This window comes from Mus caroli, chromosome 10, assembly GCF_900094665.2.
Source record: "Mus caroli chromosome 10, CAROLI_EIJ_v1.1, whole genome shotgun sequence".
Lineage (NCBI taxonomy): Eukaryota > Metazoa > Chordata > Mammalia > Rodentia > Muridae > Mus > Mus caroli.
Window position 1 is genome coordinate 82770584 of NC_034579.1, and position 18769 is coordinate 82789352.

Genomic DNA, 18769 nt, shown 5'->3' on the forward strand with positions numbered 1-18769 from the left:
CCAATAGCTGACTGTGAGCATCCACTTCTGTGTTTGCTAGGCCCCGGCATAGTCTCACAAGAGACAGCTATATCTGGGTCCTTTCAGCAAAATCTTGCCTCTGTTCATTTTGATTCTCCCAAAACCAATCGCAAGTTTCATCATAAGCAGAAGTGGGGAAGGATCAGAACACTTTATTACAGATTAAACTCAGGAGGTTTACAGTGAGATGAGCCATAGAGTCACCTGTGGGGCCCTGGAGCTAAGAATAGAGAGGTCTGTATAGGTGTAGCTCTACCTCTGTGTAGGTTCCAGTGGTTACGGTGGAGTTCGCCCCTTTAACAATCCTCTGCCTTTCAGAGTGAGGATAGTAATGTATATCCTTCTCTGAGTCATTTTTGAGAATCAAATGCAGAATATATCTGAAAGTAGCTTCAGTGAAGGGAAGCTTTTTCAGGCTAAATCAAGTAGAGACTGTTGACGGGGATTGCCATTAGGGAGTATTGCCTGGGCAGTATAATCCAAGTCTTTAAGTCTTGGTTCTAAAGAGTCGATAGGCTCATTTAAAGTTGTTAGACAATTAGTGTTTAATGGCCTGGTGATTACTGTAGAAGAAGACTTCACAGGAGCCTCTGCAGATGGGTAGATTGTGAGCTCTGTCACAGCCCTCCATCATCCATGCCTTAGTGTGTGTGGGATAATGGTGAAACTGGATCCCTCCAGGTTTGCTTAACTCAGGCAAGTTATGCCATTTGCCTACAGTGGCATAGGGAGCAAATTAATTTGGCTAAGACTGTAAACCAGGGGGCAGGGTTGCTTTTATTAGGTGCCAGCCATAGAAGATAATTTTCTAGGCATCAAAGATGATAGGCAGACATCTAAACACCACGGTTAGAGTTAGATCATTATTGTGACTTTAGGGACTCAGTAATGCATGCTAAGATTTTTGGCAAAGCACAGAAATAAAAGGTAGGTGGCATTTGATAGTAACAATTAGGTTTTATCTGACCATGTGCATTCTACTCTAAACCTCAGAACACAGGATTATGTCTTAATTTGACTGATCCTAGGTAGGGAAAACATAATCTTCATGCTACACCAATATTTATTGAGTCCCTTCTGGGTCTTAGGTACAGGGGTCCACAGTCCTCATGTCAAATTTGCAGCCTCCAGACCATGACAGTGTGAATCTCAGATAGTAATTCCCTTTTTATACATTCATAAAATTTCCATAGCTATATTTATACTAAGTTGCATGCTGTTTTTGTTGTTACACACATTAGGAGCTCACACAGTTGTGAATTTGGAGTTGGCAGGAGTCAGACAGGGAAAATAGAACCGCTGCTCTCACATTAGAAGCATCTGAAACTTGTCTGACTTGTTTGGGCTCCAACCCTTTGCTAAATGGGATGTGTTTTCTTTGGCTAAAAACATAATGACATAATTTCATTTCCCCTACCACAGGCTTTGTCTGGGCTTGTGTGTCACATGCCCGGTATAAAAGCCTCTCTGTGTCCGGCACCATGCTATGGCTAAGAAATGGAAGTTTCATAATCGTTTTCTGGCACTTACTTTTGCCCAGCTTCTCCTTGGCCTGCACAAGGTCCATATTTATAAGCATATACTAAGCGAGGGATGAAGTCGGATGTTATTGCTATGACAAATGCATTCGTAATAACAGACAGAATCCCGATGCCTTCGAGAATTCCATACCAAATTCCTGTTCAAAGAGAAGGGTGGTGTTAGTTCCTCCAGATGTAGTGAGAATGAAAACAGCAAGATGAACCCACCTGTGAAAGTCCTTTTTCATCTTTCCAAATGCCTCTGGCAACAAGGCATTATTCTCTGTGTTTCCAAACTGTTTGGAATGGAAGGAATTTCTGTAGGTGTGTGCATGTACCAGTGTACTCATGGCTTGGGGTCAGCATCAGTCAAAGAAATCTAGCTGCCCAGTCATTCCTGTGCCATCTGATAAGATCGGCACACAGTGTCAAGGCCTTAGCAGACTGGACACTCCTCAGTGGTAACGACTAGGTCTCTTCTGCTCACCTTTGCAGACTGTCCCTGATGTGCTGGCACAAGCCGAAGCCCAGTGAGTAAACACTTGCTTCCTTTGGACAGTAAGAGGCTAATCTGAGCAAAACGTCTGCATCCAGGTCTCAGCTATGCTCACTGGCTAGTGCCTAGCTGCCTTGTTCTCAGTACTGGATGCAGGCATGTATGAGACAGTCCCTATCCCAGCTGCTCTCGAGAGTGCTACATCTCATGCAGAGCAGTGCTGCATCATAACCCAAAGATCATCAAATCATATCAACAGAAACACTAAGAAATACAAACTGAAAACACCCCGGGATAAAAGATGGCTCTTCTTCATGGTAGAATTAATGAATAAACAGAGAAGGAATGGAGACGATGGAAAGCCACCATTCATTGACTCAGTAGTTTTAGCCAAAGCTCAAAGCCCATCTCTGCCACTGGAGAAGCTAGGTTTTGCTTCATGTAAGGAAAACACTGAGGAAAATGGGGGTATGGTAGGATGGAAGCAAATCGATCTATTTTTAAAAGTGATGAATCAATATTTTCGATTCTGAAGTCTTAGGGCAGAAATGAGCAAACTAAGAATCTGTTTAAGCACAAATTCACGAAGCACTGGAAATCTAAAGCAATCGGTCTGAGTAGGTGGTTTTATTTCTTGCACAATATTATTTAAAACCAATGTAGTTGGTTTTTTTCTTCAAAAATTAGCTGAAACCTTGAGGATTCCTAAAGTGTGTGGCTTTTAATTTGTTTTAGTATGTATACATGTATGTATGTATGTATGTATGTATGTATCAGGGTCTTACTATGTAGCCCTGGTGGGCCCGGAACTCAATATGTATACCATGCAGGCTTTGAACTCACAGAGATACACCTGCCAGAGTCTCTCCAGTGCTGGGATCAAAGGTGTGTATCACTGGATCAGGCAAGCTTTAACATTTTTCTACAAGTTGTTTGATATCTTCAAAAGAGCCTACCTGGTCCCAACTTACCAATGTCTTTGGCTCTCGAAGCCAAAGGCCTTCTCCACTGAGTAACAAACTTATAAGCATCAAGTCGGATTTCAATGATGTTATTCAGTAAGGCCAGAAGCGGTGCTAGAGGAAAAGCTGCCACAAAGATAGTCGTGAATCCAAACTGAAGGACTAGGGAGGAAAAGGGAGAAAAATGAATAATGTTAGTTTCCCATGGTTGTTTCAAAGAGACAGTAACCCAGATGTATCATTACATCAAGTCATATTTTGGGATCTATCCCATGCACAGTCACCAGACCCTGACAGTATTACTGATGCTATGCTATGCTTGCAGGCTAGCATGGCTGTCCTCTGAGAGGCTCTACCAGCAGCTGACTGGGACAAATGCAGATACTTCCAGTCAAGCATTAGACTGAAGTAGGGGACCCCTAAGGAAGAGTTAGAGGAAGGATTGAAGGAGCTGAAGGGGATTGCAATTCAGCAGGAAAAACAACAGTATCAACTAACCTGGACCCCTCAGAGCTCTCAGAGACAAAGCCACCAACCAAAGAGTATATATGGACTGGTCTGCCCCCCCCAACCCCCATGTAGCAGAGAACTTGCATTTCTGGCCTCAGTGGGAGAGGATGTGCCTAATTCTGTAGAAATGTGATAGGTCACCCAGGTTTTGAAGGCATGAAGGGGTCATGCAGAGCAGCTAAGGTTTGGCACTGTGAGAGGCCATGAAAGGCCATTGGCAAAGGTGTAGCCTCAGTTGCAATTGATGGCCCAGGACTGAAGGGGTCATGCAAAGGGGTTGAGGCTTGGCACCATGAAGAGAGCTTATGAGAGGCTATTGGTGAAGCCAAGTTACAGTGGAAGACAGCAGCGTTTTGGAGATGCCAGTACCATGAGATGACCACCAAGAACAGCAGCAGCAGTGAAGTACAGGCAGCTGGAGCCTAGAAGACAAGGTGTGTACTACAAAGGGCATGGCTGGAAAAGTGACCCAAGCCCTTGGAGGAGCCCAGAAGATCATGAGTTGGATCCCAGACATTGGACAGTTAGAGTTTAATTTTTGCTTTTGATTGTGACTGTGCCCTGATATTTTTCCCTCTTGAAGGAAGAAAATATTTTTAGTGGATCCCACAGTTAAGAAACTTTAATTGTAAAGAGACTTTGGATTTTAAAAGATATTGGATATTTTAAAAGGATTGAACTTTTAATATGTAAAGACTGTGAGATTTTTAAAGTTGTTTAGATCTTGAATAAGAACTAAGGGTTGAGGCTTACTAGTGATGTGTTTGTGTGTAAAGTTGACAAGNGGTCAATTGTACTGGCTANTTTTNTGTCAACTTGACACAGCTGGAGTTATCACAGAGAAAGGAGCTTCAGTTGAGGAAATGCCTCCATGAGATCCAACTGTAAGGCATTTTCTCAATTAGTGATCAAGGGGGAAAGGCCTCTTGAAGGTGGAACCATCTCTGGGCTGGTAATCTTGGGTTCTATAAGAGAGCAGGCTAAGCAAGCCAGTAAAGAACATCCCTCCATGGCTTCTGCATCAGCTCCTGCTTTCTGAACTGCTTGAGTTCCAGTCCTGACTTCCTTGGTGATGAACAGTAGTGTGGAAGTGTAAGCCGAATAAACCCTTTCCTCCCCAACTTGCTTCTTGGTCATGATGTTTGTGCAGGAATAGAAACCCTGACTAAGACAGATGGAGAGAATGGGAAGCCACCATTAATTGAACTTTACATGGAAGAATACTACAGTAAGTGGGTGGAATGTTGAAAATAGGATAGTTGTATATTTCCAAAGCATCTCCTCATGTAACACTTAAGATATGCTGATGTGCCACACCCTGATATGACGATTCCTATTTTGACATTCTTCCTGTTCATGGTCTTCTTGGCTAGATACTATATCTCTGCTAGGTGAGCTATCAGAACCATTCAACTCCAAGTTCCATCATTATTGTCTCCCACTTCTCCCTCTTTTCCACTGTCCCTACTTGACATCAGACTCTGTCTTTCCTGACATTCACCTCTCTTCCCCACTGAATCTCTGTCAGTCTGCACAAGAGTCTTGGTTACAGCCGTTGCTCATCATCTTTCTACAAGAAATGCTTCAGAAGGTTCTCACAGCCTACATACAGACCAACTCCTCCTTTTCTCCCTACCACTCAAAACTCTTAGTCATTCTTCCATGCAGACTTCTAAGCTTCAAGATCAAATGTGCCTCATGCTTCAGACTTGACAAAAAAAAAAACCCAACCAAACAAACAAACAAATAAAAAAAAAACAAAAAAACTTTGCTCTGACCACATTGAACTTATGGTCTTGTGAGTCAAACATACACATAATGTCTGTATTGATAAACTAATGAAACTCAATTCTTCTTTTAAGGTTAAGCTCAAAGGTACCCTCTCTTGGAGATTTACAGTTGCACAGCCTCATCTGGTAGCTTCCACTGTTGCTGAGCAACACAGAATGAATTTATTTGCACTTATGCTTTGGCCTCTATTCTTCCTTATTTATACTTGGCTTTGTGAAAGTAGGAATGTGGGCCTCACTATGTTTCTCCTTCCCACATACACTCTGCAGTGGTTTGTGTTTGGAAGGGATTTGTTAGGTACTAAGTTATGCTGGCTCATTGACTGGCACATAATGACAAAGAGTGGCTTGGAACAGCAAGGAAAGCCAGGTTAAACTGAAGGTTAAACTTAAGACGATGCTGGTCAGAAACATATCTATATGTATATCTAGTCATCCATATCTATACACATATATGAATATATATATGAATACTTCTTTAATCTGAGAAATGTATAAAAATGTATCTGATATCACTAGTAACAGTAATGTATAGAACCCTTTTGTCTTCCTGTCAGGAGCAAGATGCCCATGTCAGCATCATATGAATGGTTTTAGGACAAGAATAACCCAAATGTTTAATGATTAGAAAGGGAAATATAAAATTATCATTATTTGTAGATGATATGAGAGAACCTATAGAAAAATGTAAAAAATACATATGAATTATAATTGATATTAGTTTTCAGAAGGCTTCTTTCTTACAAGGTCAACATACAAATCAGTGGTAACTGTATATAATAGCAACAAAACAGACAATAAAGGGAGGGCCCTGTGTGCAGTTCAAGGCAGGAGTTTGTGCTTAAAATTAATGAGGCTCTGGGTTCAGCCATCAGGATAAAAAACAACAAAGCCCCATATTACAAACAAACAAACAATATACAAGCAGAAAAATTGTGAAGGCAACATTATTTGCAATTGCCTAAAATGTATCAAGTTCTTAGTAATAAATCTAAAGTATGCAACCCAAAATCGTTACACTAAGACTATTGAGAAAATATATAAAGACAAATGCAGGAATATAACACATTCAGGGACTGGACAATATACAAGTATTGTTCAAATTGTTGGAGGGCTTTAACTAAATTCCAGGCAATACCTCAGTAAAGTTGTTGTTGGTCTTCTTTACAATAGAAATTGGGAGTGTTAATGTGAAATTCGTTGGAACTAATTTGAAGAACATAATTGAAGATAGCATTATGAGTGGGAAGACAAGCCATCAAGCAAGGAAAGTCGTTTGACTTGCAACAACTTTATCTGGCATGTGATGGTCTCGATATGAGATGTATCCACATATCTATGTTTGAATATGTGGTCTATAGCTGGTATTATTTTGGTTCTTAATATTCCTAATGCTATGACTCTTTAAGACAGTCCCTCATGTTGTGGTGACCCCAAACCATAAAAACTATTTTGTTGCTACTTCATAATTGTAATTTGCTGCTGTAATGTATTGTGAATATCTGATATGCTGGGTATCTACCTGATGTGAGACCTCAAAGGGGTTGTGACCCACAGGTTGAGAACCACTGCCTTAGGCAGTAGGGTCTAATTGGATGAAGTGGGCCAATGGGGGCTATGGCTAATATTTAGAATATGACTCTGTGTCCAGCTCACCCTGTTTCCTATTTAGATGAGATGTAAGCTGCTATAAACTTCTGCATCCATGGAGCTTTCTGCTACTGTATCTTATATGGCATGATGGACTGTGCTCCTCACACCAGGAACTAAAACAAACCTTCCTTTCACCAAGTTGTTCTGTGACAATTTGTCACATTTGTCACAATAAGAAAATCAACTAATACATGGCTCATGTCTATAGTATGTAAGTATATGCTACAAATCACTAAGAAAAAGATATGCCTCCTACTCCTAAGACGTGTGTCAGGTAGAAATCTAAAGAGAATATATGAATCTAAGAATATAAGAATCTTTGTTTAGTGTCATTAGTTGCCAGAAACTTTCATATTGAAACCATGTTGAGATGTTACTGTATACCAACTAGAGTAATTTTCAAAAAGCCTAACAATTTAGTAAGATTCAGTGAGTATGTGGCGATCTAAAGTGGCATGCCCTCTTCACCTGTCCTTAGAACAGGATTATTTGTGCCTAAGGGACGGGGTGTGGGATGGTAATAGAACACATCACTTATAAAAATTATTGGGCTGAGTTTGGCCTGGGGAGAACAGTTTGCCAGCCTCTCGCTTACACTGCTCTTATGTCTAAGTCTGTGAAGACCCCATCTGTATGCTTGAGATTTACCCACTTCTCAAAATCACTTTATATTGCAATTCAGTAAGTCATAGTATTTAATAACATAATAAATCCAGGAGGCGATTAGGAAAAATCAAAACCAAACCAAAAGGAAGCAGGTAGATTTCCTGTCTGTCTGTGATATGCCTCACGCCGTTCCAAGCTGCAGCGATACCATAGGAGCTGCGGCATCCTACCTACAAAAATGTTTCTTAAGGGGGGTATTCTTATTCATTTTCTTCTTTATGGGGGAGAGTCCATTAAGAGACTTAAAATGGTGATTTCTCTTAATGAATTGCCTTTATTAAGTTTTATTATTAATGCCCACGTTGAGGTTTTTCTCCAAGTTATATCATTCTGCCGTGGTCTAATTGAATCTCTGAAAACATCAATAGATACTTAGGACAGAAGCAATCTAAGAAACATTAAGCATCAATTCTATTGCTCCTTTAATTTTCAAATTCTCCCAGCCAGGATTGCTTCCTTCAGAAGTAGTTCATCTTGCCCATCTTGACTCTCATTTCACCTCTACATTGGAGAGCTTAAACAGGAGATTTTCAAAAGAAGAGAATTGCACACACACACACATACACACACACACACACACATACTTACACACACTTACACACACTTACACACACACACACACACACACACACACAGGAGAGCATCATTATTATTATTTCCTCACAGGATAGATGCTGAGACTAACTTGGGTTTGATTTTAAAGAAGTCGGATTCCTTAACTAAGTGTAGCCCAGCCCAAGTCAAGCATTTCTCACTTTCTATCACTTCCCTCCCATAACAAAAATGGCTGCCCTGATGTACTTCCCATGATTCATGGCATGGCAACTGTGATACTTCCTGTGCTTACACTTCCTGTCTCTGGCTCTTCCCCATTAGTCTATGTACCCTTCAGAACTGAGCACTGTGTCATATTCCCTTTGTGTGTCTGGTGCCAAGTGTAGTGTTTCCTTGGCATTGAGTAAAGCTTAACAGATGTCTGCTGGATATGGGAGTCAATCACTCTGAGTGATGATTTTTCTATCTTTTTTTTGATGCATGTTATTTTCCAGCATTTTTCCCCCAGTGGATTGAGTTCCTTAATGAGACAGAGTACAGACATGGGGCATACGAGGAGGTCTTTGGGCTACAGGATAGAGACTCCATGAGTAGGGTTAATTTGTGTGTGTGTGTGTGTGTGTGTGTGTGTGAGAGAGAGAGAGAGAGAGAGAGACAGACAGACAGACAGACAGACAGACAGACAGACTGACAGAGACAGAGTGACAGAGACAGAGAGGCAGAAAGACAGAGAGAGACAGAGACAGAGAGAGCAAGCTAGAATATGCTAAGAAATATCTCTACTGTAGGCTATGAGTTCAGCTCTTCTGGTGATTCAGGCAGCAAGATAGAGTATCCTGAAAGATTTGAAATGACTATCCCCTGAACTTTGTTCATTTGAGATGCTAGTGAATCTTACTCATGTGCTTATACATACTAGATAAGCACTGTACACTGAGCTAGAACCCCAGTCCTGGCTCTGAATGTCTTAAAATTTCACTTTCCTTTATACTTGTTGCTTTGGAAAGCCCTCACACCAGAATCCCCTTACATGAATGGCCAGATGATAACGGATGTACATTTAATTGAGTGTAGATACAGATCAAAGGCTTGCATATATAATTAAAATGCAAAGCAGATATCTTTCCATACTCATTTCCAGGTATTCATCGAAGAGTCCATAGGCATTCATCGGCTGAAGATTGTAGTCCTTTTCCCACTGTGGGAAATTTATTTTCCTTTCAGTCCCATGTTCTTGTCGGACTTTTCTTCTAGTCCACCAATTTTGAATTAACCTGGGTGACAAGATCAGTTTCTTAGAAAATTAGACATGATTGTTCCTAAGAACAATGAGAAAGTAATGAGAAAGAAGAGAGTAAGCATTTGGCACCACAGTTAAAAACCAGCTTCACTCAGGCAGAAAGATTGGGACTAGAGAGAATTCTGAATCCCTGAAGTATTTCTGTTAGCGAGTAGACAGAATGGCTGATGAACGTATTTGATTTCCTATATGGTCTCATGTTCAGTTGGTTAGACGCCTGAGAGCATCATGGGTCTACTTGGTACCATGGCAACACCTTGGACATTCAACGGTTAGAAGGTCTAGCTTACATGGCTTAACTTAGTCCTCATTTGCAGTCCTATCACATGGGTGATCATGATCAGTATAGTCTGATGCCAGGGACCAGCATATCTGAAGATAACAATCAGCTTTCCAGGAATGGAAATAGTCAAACAAAAGTATGTGGAATGAGGAAAAAAGAGGGGCGGCTATCAGACACTTTGCTTACCCCATGGTTTTGCTATGTGTCTTGACTCATTGGTTAACATTTTGATTAGATTCAATCAAATCTTCCATAAAGTAAGACACCATATTTCTATTTGTATGTTTACTTTTTAAAAGTCTTATAGAAAACATTAGACACTTGGTGTGAGATTTTAAAAAATTGGATCTAAGAATAGAAAATTGGTACTCTTGCTTCTGACAGGGCCCTAAGAGAAGGGGTTCCTCATTCAGCAAGTTGCAGGCAGTCCCAGCTCAGTGGTCGTCCCTGAGTCCCAGAGAGATGTTTTCCTCCAGTCACTGAAGTGACCTGGAAACCAACTGGTGTGGAATCCCATCAGACACAGAAAGGTCACGATGTGTACTTAACAGCCTGGCTGAGCTCTCATAGCAAAGCTCACAGCTATTTTACAGAGATAATAAGAAGATTCTGCCCATTGTTATCAACCGGAACATCTTATCATTGAGTGATAATATGCTCTTTTAACTCTCTGACATTATCTACTTTTCCAACTTTCTTTTTTCTGTAGTCTGAACTTGCTGTACTTTCTTTTTTAAAATTAAGATTCTGATTTTTTTCATGGAAATGGGAATAAAGATCTTATGAATAATTAAATAGCCAAGGACTTGTACTGGAACCCCAAATGTCAGAGACATCATTAAAGCATGCTACACACACACACACACACACACACACACACATCCAGAGTCTGCACATGCATAGAGGACTCATAAAGATATTAAGTCACTTTTCTTTAAAGGTAACCACTAGTAGGCCAACCATGCTTCCACACCCAAGAGTATTTGGGGCAGCATAATAGGCTTAAAATAAAATAAAAAGAGGACACATGAATTTGTTTGTATGGGTAAGGATATCAGTATGGGTCTAGGAGGAGTTGGGAAAAGGAGGAGAAATGATTAAAAGTGATTGTATGACATTCTTGAAAAATTGATAAAATTAAATAAAAAGATTGGTCACTTTTTTTTTTTTTTTGAGACAGGGTTTCTCTGTGTAGCCCTGGCTGTACTGGAACTCACTCTGTAGACCAGGCTGGCCTCAAACTCAGAAATCTGCCTGCCCCTGCCTTCCAAGTGCTGGGATTAAAGGCGTGCGCCACCACACCGGGCAAGATTGGTCACTTTTATTTATATAGGTTGTGCTAATCCTAAAAGAGCCAATGTTTATTATTTTTAATTAAAAATTTATTATTGTCTTACATGTGTATGTGTGTATGCTATGTGTACTGTACCATGGTACACATATAGAGATCAGAGGGCGACTTTGAGTCAATTGTTTCTTGAAAATCTTTGAGTGAGTTCCAAGAGGATCCAATTCATGTTGCCCGGTTCGGGTGGTAAAAGTCTTTCCCTGTGTAGCCATCTCACTGGGCCCCAGTGTTTACTGTTTTTATGACTGCCTTTGAATCTGCATGTGACATACTGGTTTAACTGTGGAGTCCATAATGCTTACACTCAGCAGTGTTCATCACGGGACACAGTGTCCCTCCCTCTGAAAGCTACAGTACTCACGGGTAGCCAAGTTCCATGAAATTATTCCAGGTCTGCTTTAGCACCATTATAATACCCATTTGCATGCAGAGATCAATAAGGCATCCGCTAGGGTGGCACTGTGAGGCAAACAAGCACAGAGATCCATCAGTCGAGGAACACAAGAGTGGCTGGCTTCCACTCTGCACAAAGTCGCCTTAAAGCTGTTTAATGAGGATGAGGGGGAGAGCACTAACCTCTTCTAGCCTCCACCTGTTTATCAATCTCAAGTAGGCACCTGGGTGTCCTGTAAATCTTCAACACAGAAGCAAGCATTAGCATTGTGCAGTCCAGGCTTTCAGTGACTACTACATTCACCTTAGCATGCCTCTAAAGTAAATGATGGGAGCCATTAAAGGTCATGTCTGAAGGCACGAGGAAACCCTCTAGAATGGTCATTACTTGAGCTTCTGGAATTCTCCAAGGAACATTTCTCTTTAGGCCATCCTGCTTAGCTGCCGAGGAGGGCAAGAGCCCATTCTGGCTGTTTCCTAGGTCTTCGAATGTTTCTACTGAACATCAAGCGCCCCAGCCTGTGTGAGCAGCAGTTCTGCTCCTGCGTTCACCCATATTTGATCTTTTTGAATACCAGCAGTGTTGGTTTAGCTAGCATCATGGTAATTAGTTATAACAGCAGTTTCTTGCTGCTGAAGTAGCTAAACAACAAAAGAGAGGCCTCTGCTTCTGCTCACCCAAACTGGCCTCATGGCCTTGCCCTCAGATAGGATGGGCGGGTATCACCATCATACCATGAAACAGGGAATCCTTCAAAATTTTGATCTCTGGTGGGTTTCAGAAATCCAGAAAGCCTTCGCTTCTCATTTCTACCCTCTTCCCTGCTGGGATGTCCTTCTGTGAAGTCAGGGACCTTGGCCATACTTCAGCTTTCAGCTCGTTATGGCACTTACTAACACGGGTATGGCACCCTCAGGCTTGACTCAAGTGAGCTGGAAGTTCCAAGCTTTCCACCCATTGCTTTGCCCACACAAACTTTTATCTGTGCAATCGAAGAGGTACCGGCGCTTTGGAGGAGAGACTATTTTCCAGGTTTTGCAGTTTGGGAAGGGAAAGGAGGTGCCTGACCTCCTCTTTCTACACTTTGCATTGATCACTCAACAGGGAGGACCCCCGGCCAGTGGGCTCTGAGTGTTCCATTCCCATTAGGGCTGGGGCAGGGGGTGGGGCACGGAGCAACGTACTTCTTACCTTCCGAGGAAGAATGCGATGTAAAAAGTGGAGCTGTTCAGATTGACAAACTGAAAAAGAAACATTTTCAAGGTAAAGCTGTTCTCCCACTCGGATTCTGTGCGAGGCTGTTCTGTGGGCAAAAGGGAGTAGGGTTTGAGAGGCTGGCCACGATCCTTTCCCACTTCCTGCTTCACCCCCCCTCCCACCCCCCCAAGGACTCAGAGGATCATCAGGAGGCACTGGAGGCTGGGGCTTGCTGACAGTTGACATGTTACTGGACAGAGCATGCAGGAGATAGACCTTCAGGTTAAAGATCAGTCTAAACCACAGTGTGGTCTCAGGTAACTACTGGTACTTCTGAAAGGAGCGTCCAGCCTGCTCTGTGGTTACAGGGCATCTGGAGAGGCTGGATCAGAGACAGTCAGGCTGAAAGTGCCTGCTTTTCAGCCATCTCTGCAGTCTCTTTGTTTTGACCAAGTTTCTGCCAATAGAGTAGGCTGTACATAGAGTCAGAGCCGGCTGTGATGCTAGTGATCCTGGATACTTTGTACCTGTGCTCTTTTGTGTTGCTATTTTCCATGTGTACATCTACTTTAAATTTCAGTGGCTTATGACACTTATGGAATATGACAGCTTGAAAAGTATAGATAGAAAAAGATCTTTTTACTAGATGCATTTAAATTGTCTTGCTGGAGAGAAAGAATCATGTGTAATTCTCAGTTAAGGGGCATTTCTTTCATTTTAAAATGAGATATTATTTTTGTTAACTGAGAATTTAACATATGCATTTAATATAGTTTGATCATATCCATCGTCATTTCTTCCCTAAGCCCTCCCAGACCCACCCATCCTCTCTGTCCTAATTTTCTGTTTTTCTGTTCTCTCTCTCTCTCTCTCTAATTGAAAGTAGCCCACTGAGTCTAACGTGTTGCCCATAAACTCATGGGTGTGGGCCACCAACTGGAGAGTGGCGGCGGGCCTGCAGGGGCCACAGGGGCTGGTCTTTCTCCAGCACACTCTGGAAGGGAGGCTCTAAAGCCTTTTGGATCCCTGGACTGCAGAAGAAGGCTGCCTTCACTTACCCAGATTTGTTAGAAGGAGTGCGACTTTTTCATAGAGCTGTAAAATAAATTCATACGTTTAACAAATGAACTCTAGACGTTCTGAAGCCGACAATTATAAAGAACACAGGCAATCAAGTTGGGAGTGAAACTTTTTCTTTATGTTTCAAACAATGGGAAACACTCTGAGCAACAGGATGCTTTCAGGAATAGTTAGGACGGTGCAAGGGCTTCCTTTATGGTTTTAAAAAATCTGGCTTCTTGGGGTTAATAATTCTGTGGCAAGGAGACTCAATACCGCTAATAAGCAGTTTCCTGAGTGAGGCTGATCCTTCATTACATTCCAGAGTTGGCAACTGAATGTAAGAATCTCTCGTTGGTTTCTAAGGTGAGCCTCTGTCCTCTTGTTGTTGTGAAATTCCATAAGTTCTACATTACAGCACCATGCATGCTGGGTTGAGCAAGCATTGTGGGAGACTCCCAGAACATGTGGTTCTATCTCTCCATTATTGCGCTGAATACATTCTTGATTCACCTAGCTATCTGATTGACAGATGGTTCTCAGAGAGAATGGAGGGCTTGTGTGTGTGTGTGTGTGTGTGTGTGTGTGTGTGTGTGTGTGTTAGTTCAGTAAAATAGAGCTCTCAGAGATTTTCCAGAGAGGATATAAAGTGAGAGAATAAAAACCTGCTTTCTCTAAAAAGAAAACTAAGATTATGCAGTGTACTTAAAACATACTGTTTAAAATTCCCTAGGCTGGATGTCAGCATTCTCTTTGGGAAGCTGTAGACTTGACCGTATTGTCTCACCTCTCCTTCAGACCACTGCACCCTTACTTATAGGTGGGATAGGCTTGGACTTATAGACATTCAGGTCTTTCCTAATTTTTGAATTGTCTTCCCCAGGATCCTTGCTTACCGTAGAGTCAAACCAAACACTTAGATCACATGACTCCAAACATTCAGCTATGGCTGCTTACTCTGGTAAGGCAAGTAGTTTTTCTATACAAAGATATAATGACTAAAGCCATAAGATTAACATTTGCATACAGAAACTTCAGACTAACAGAGCCCAATGTTAAAAGAGATTTGTATAATTACAGCAAGAATGTATGAGGTATAGTTTAGTCATCTTCTTTTGACCATAAAAACAAAACCCCTGTAAACAAGAGATTAGAATGGGTGCCCGCGTAAAACTTATTTGAGTGTTATGAAGCATGTTATCACTAAAATGGCTTAATTGTGAAAATGCTGATGACTAGTAAATTTGGTAAAACGCCTTCCTGAAAAGTATAATTTTGATTCTCAGTTTATTCTTTATCTTTTTCACATAACACATCCCTGTTCAAATGGATAAGTTTGTCACACTTAACGCAAAGGTTTCTAGAGCTTGTGATGATGCTGGTCACTTGGGTATGAACACTGGAAAAACTGGCAGTTAAAAAATAACCATGACATGAAGACATGATTCATATTAACTTTTTAAAAAATAAAGTACACAGAGACAAGAGAAGGGTCTGTGGCATCAATGAACACACACACACACACACACACACACACACACACACACACAAACACACTAGGGGTGGGAGGGGGAGGAAGGAAGGAGGAAGGAGGAAGGGAGAGAGGGAGGGAGGGAAGGGGAAAGAAAAGGAGAGAAAGAGAGCAGAAAAGCAAGAGACTATGGCTATAAATCAGGAAAAGGCACATTTCCAGAGAGGGGCTCATTGGTAACTAAGGGACCCTTCGGTGAGTGGTTCATGTAAAGTGGCTAATTTCTTACTGGGACACTGGGATAATTAAAACATAGATGGTTTATTCTGATAAGGTCAGCAGGAAAATTTTGTTTCCAAACGTACTGAAACAAATTAGTTTCCCCTGTTTGATTCAATCCTTTACCATTATATAATGGAATTCCTTAACTTTTTATTACTTGTAGTCTAACATCCACTTTATTTAATACGGGCAAGGCTAGTTCTGCTTCTTTTTGGATCCCCTTTGGATGAAATATCTAATACCATGTCTTGTAGGAAAGATATAATTGGGTCATTATGTTATTGATTTGGCTTCTGTCTTTTAATTGGAGATCTTAATCCACTGCAATAAGGTAATTATGCATAGGTTTTGTTTTTCTTTATCCACTTTATAACTTTATTTTTCAATTTTAAGGCAGATACTATAAGTTATGCTTGTTAATATTTTTAACCGATATAACCCTTTTAGATTTCAAGGTTGTTTCTAAAGTAAGATAGCTATATATACTTCTAATTGGACATATCAGTTTGATCAATGCTTGTGAATTTGTTATAATTTTAGTAATATTTTCTGATTCACTATATTTTTATATTAACATTATTTTTCTGCTTTTTATAGCATGATGAAATACCTGATTCACATATGGATGAATGAAAAGGATTATCCTTTACTGTCCTATCTTGATGGTTTACCTTGTGTGCAAGCATGGTTTTGAGATGCCATTTAGTCACTAGAGAAGTAGAACAGAGTTGAAACAGTGTGGTAGAGAGAAAAGCGCCTGTCCTCTTCACTCTTCTTTGAAATTATTATTACTTGTTCTGTCTGTATATCTATCTATTTATTAACTATCTATCTATCTATCTGTCTGTCTGTCTGTCTGTCTGTCTATCTATCTATCTATCATCTATCTATCTATCTTCTATTATCTATCTTATTTATCTATCTATCCATCCATCTATCTATCTTCTATCATCTATCTATCTATCTATCTATCTATCTATCTATCTATCTATCTATCTATCTATGTGGATTTTCAATACAGGGTTACTCTGTGTAGCCCTGGCTACCCTGGAACTCTCTGTAGACCAGGCTGGCCTCAAACTCAGTTATCTGCCAGCTCCAGCCTCCCGAGTGCTGGGATTAAAGGTGTGTGCTACCACCATTCTGTTATTTTGTCTTGTTCTGTTTTGGTTTTTGTGAAACTATTTTTCAAGACTCTGAATAAAATGTAAACCAGTAAACATAGTTAATTAGTCATCTAGAGGCATCAGAGTGTTAGGTTCAGAGAATTTAATAAGATAGTATGAAATCTATTTTAAAGCACATACTGCACAAAAGTAAACACACACCACAAGATCTTGGAAATAAGCACCACATATAAACTTGCTTCTTTAGTTAAGATTAGACAAATTCAGCAAAAAGTCAGAATCAGAATATATTATTTAAAATAATAACACAGAGTTTCAAATAATATAAAAACAATCTATCCCTCAAGGATTTAATAAAAAAGTGTTAATAATTAAAATCCAAATGTTGATTTTTTTTTTATTCTGAAAACCCATATTGGCCAAAAATTTGAGTAGTCCAAACCAATTTAGATAGCTGTTAAAAAATAACTGTATTGCTGGGTCACAAAAAGTATCTTAAATTGAGTATTTTCAGAAGTCGATATAGAATTTAGTTTTGCAATGCTCTCGGCTGTGCAAGGCAGTGTTCCAGCCATTAGCTGGCCATCCATCATGCTGTGATTGCTTCCAAAGGACTTAAATTATTATGTTTTTATATTCTGATGAAATCGGTTCCAAACTACATTACACACTTGGCTACTCTCATAATGGAATTCACGAAGCTCCAGGGCAGACGACAGGAGTGGAAATGCAGTGCTAGGGAGAGAGGACTGAGGAGGGACGGGCAGCTGGCCACTGAGCAAGAGAGTCCTGGGTGATTCTTATGTTCTCTCTCTCTCTCTCTCTCTCTCTCTCTCTCTCTCTCTCTCTCTCTCTCTCCTCTTGCTATAGCTTGTCCTTGCTTCTTCTCACTAGTGTTTTTTACTTAGTAACCTCATACTATTTTAGTTTGAAAGTGATTGGGAAATCAGAACACCAAAAATGTTCACATGGCACCTAAAATAAAAAATATATCCTGAGAGGGAATCCTCTGGCTAACACCCCTTAGTTTAAGTGTGTGGACATTTGTGTTAGGATAAAATTTTGTTAGGACACGTATCAATTATCAATAGGTTTATGGCTTAGCTTTCATGACACAGTGGGTGTTTTGTAATGTCAGCAACTAGACATTTTGCCCGCTCCATATAACCTCTTTTTTACTTTAGTTTACTTCATCTTTTCTTGGCTATCTTCTGAAGTGGATCTTGTTTTTAGCTGCATGAATTGCCCCTGCTCCATACACAGGGACAAACACAATGTACTTCTAGCTCCAATGTGTAGTCTGTTATTTCTTAAGGATGACTATAAATAAGATTATTATTTATTAGCATTAGTGTTGGGGATAGACCTCAGGGACCTGTGCAAGTCCAATATGCACTGCACTACTGTGTTACATCTCTAGACTGAAGGAATGATAATTATTATAATTTGAGATAGGACACTGTGTAGCCCAGACTGACTTTGAACTCATTATGTAATTGAGCTTAGTCTTAAACTCCTGATCCTGCCCCTGACTCACAAGTGCTGGGCTTACAGCTTGGTGCCATTGCATCCAAGGTGTGCAGTTCCAGGGCTTTGTGCACGTTAGGCAAACACTCAGACAACTGAGCCGTATCCCCCAACTAAATTAAATATTTTTGATAAACATTGAAATGAAAAAGACATTGGTTAAGAATACAGTAAGCATGCATTCATTGTATCCCACAGAGACTCAGAAACTTTCAAAGCTCTGATGTTTGGTTAAGTTACTATGAATCTGCTGTAGGGCATTTCAACTAGGGTCCCTTCCTTTGAATCCTGAGAGTTTCTCACCTCCCAGGTCTCTGGTACATTCTGGAGGGTCCCCCAACCTCCTACCTCACAAGGTTGCCTGTTTCCATTCTTTCTGCTGGCCCTTAGGGCTTCAGTCCTTTTCCCTCACCCAATACCAGATCATGTTCTCCTCTCCCCTGACCCTGTCTCCTTTTCCTCCCAGGTCCTTCCCTTCCTCTCTCTCCCCTTGTGGTTAGACCTTTTTGAGTTCTGTAGACTGTATCTTGGGTATTCTGTTCTTTCTTTCTCTCCCTCTCTCCCTCTCTCCCTCTCTCCCTCTCTCCCTCTCTCCCTCTCTCCCTCTC

At 40.7% G+C, this 18769-nt stretch overlaps 1 protein-coding gene across 7 annotated transcripts in view; it reads right to left on the minus strand.

Annotated features, from left to right (window-relative positions):
- Positions 1-18769, minus strand: part of Ano4 (anoctamin 4) — a 374740-nt gene that overhangs the window by 15723 nt on the left and 340248 nt on the right. For all 7 annotated transcript variants that reach the window (XM_021174227.2, XM_029482964.1, XM_029482962.1 and 4 more), the window contains 7 exons: positions 13754-13790; positions 12690-12801; positions 11681-11738; positions 11466-11563; positions 9305-9447; positions 3009-3161; positions 1552-1699 (listed from right to left, as the gene is read on the minus strand). In XM_021174227.2, the coding sequence (XP_021029886.1) occupies positions 1552-1699; positions 3009-3161; positions 9305-9447; positions 11466-11563; positions 11681-11738; positions 12690-12801; positions 13754-13790 (749 nt within the window). The remainder of the gene's footprint in view (positions 1-1551; positions 1700-3008; positions 3162-9304; positions 9448-11465; positions 11564-11680; positions 11739-12689; positions 12802-13753; positions 13791-18769) is intronic.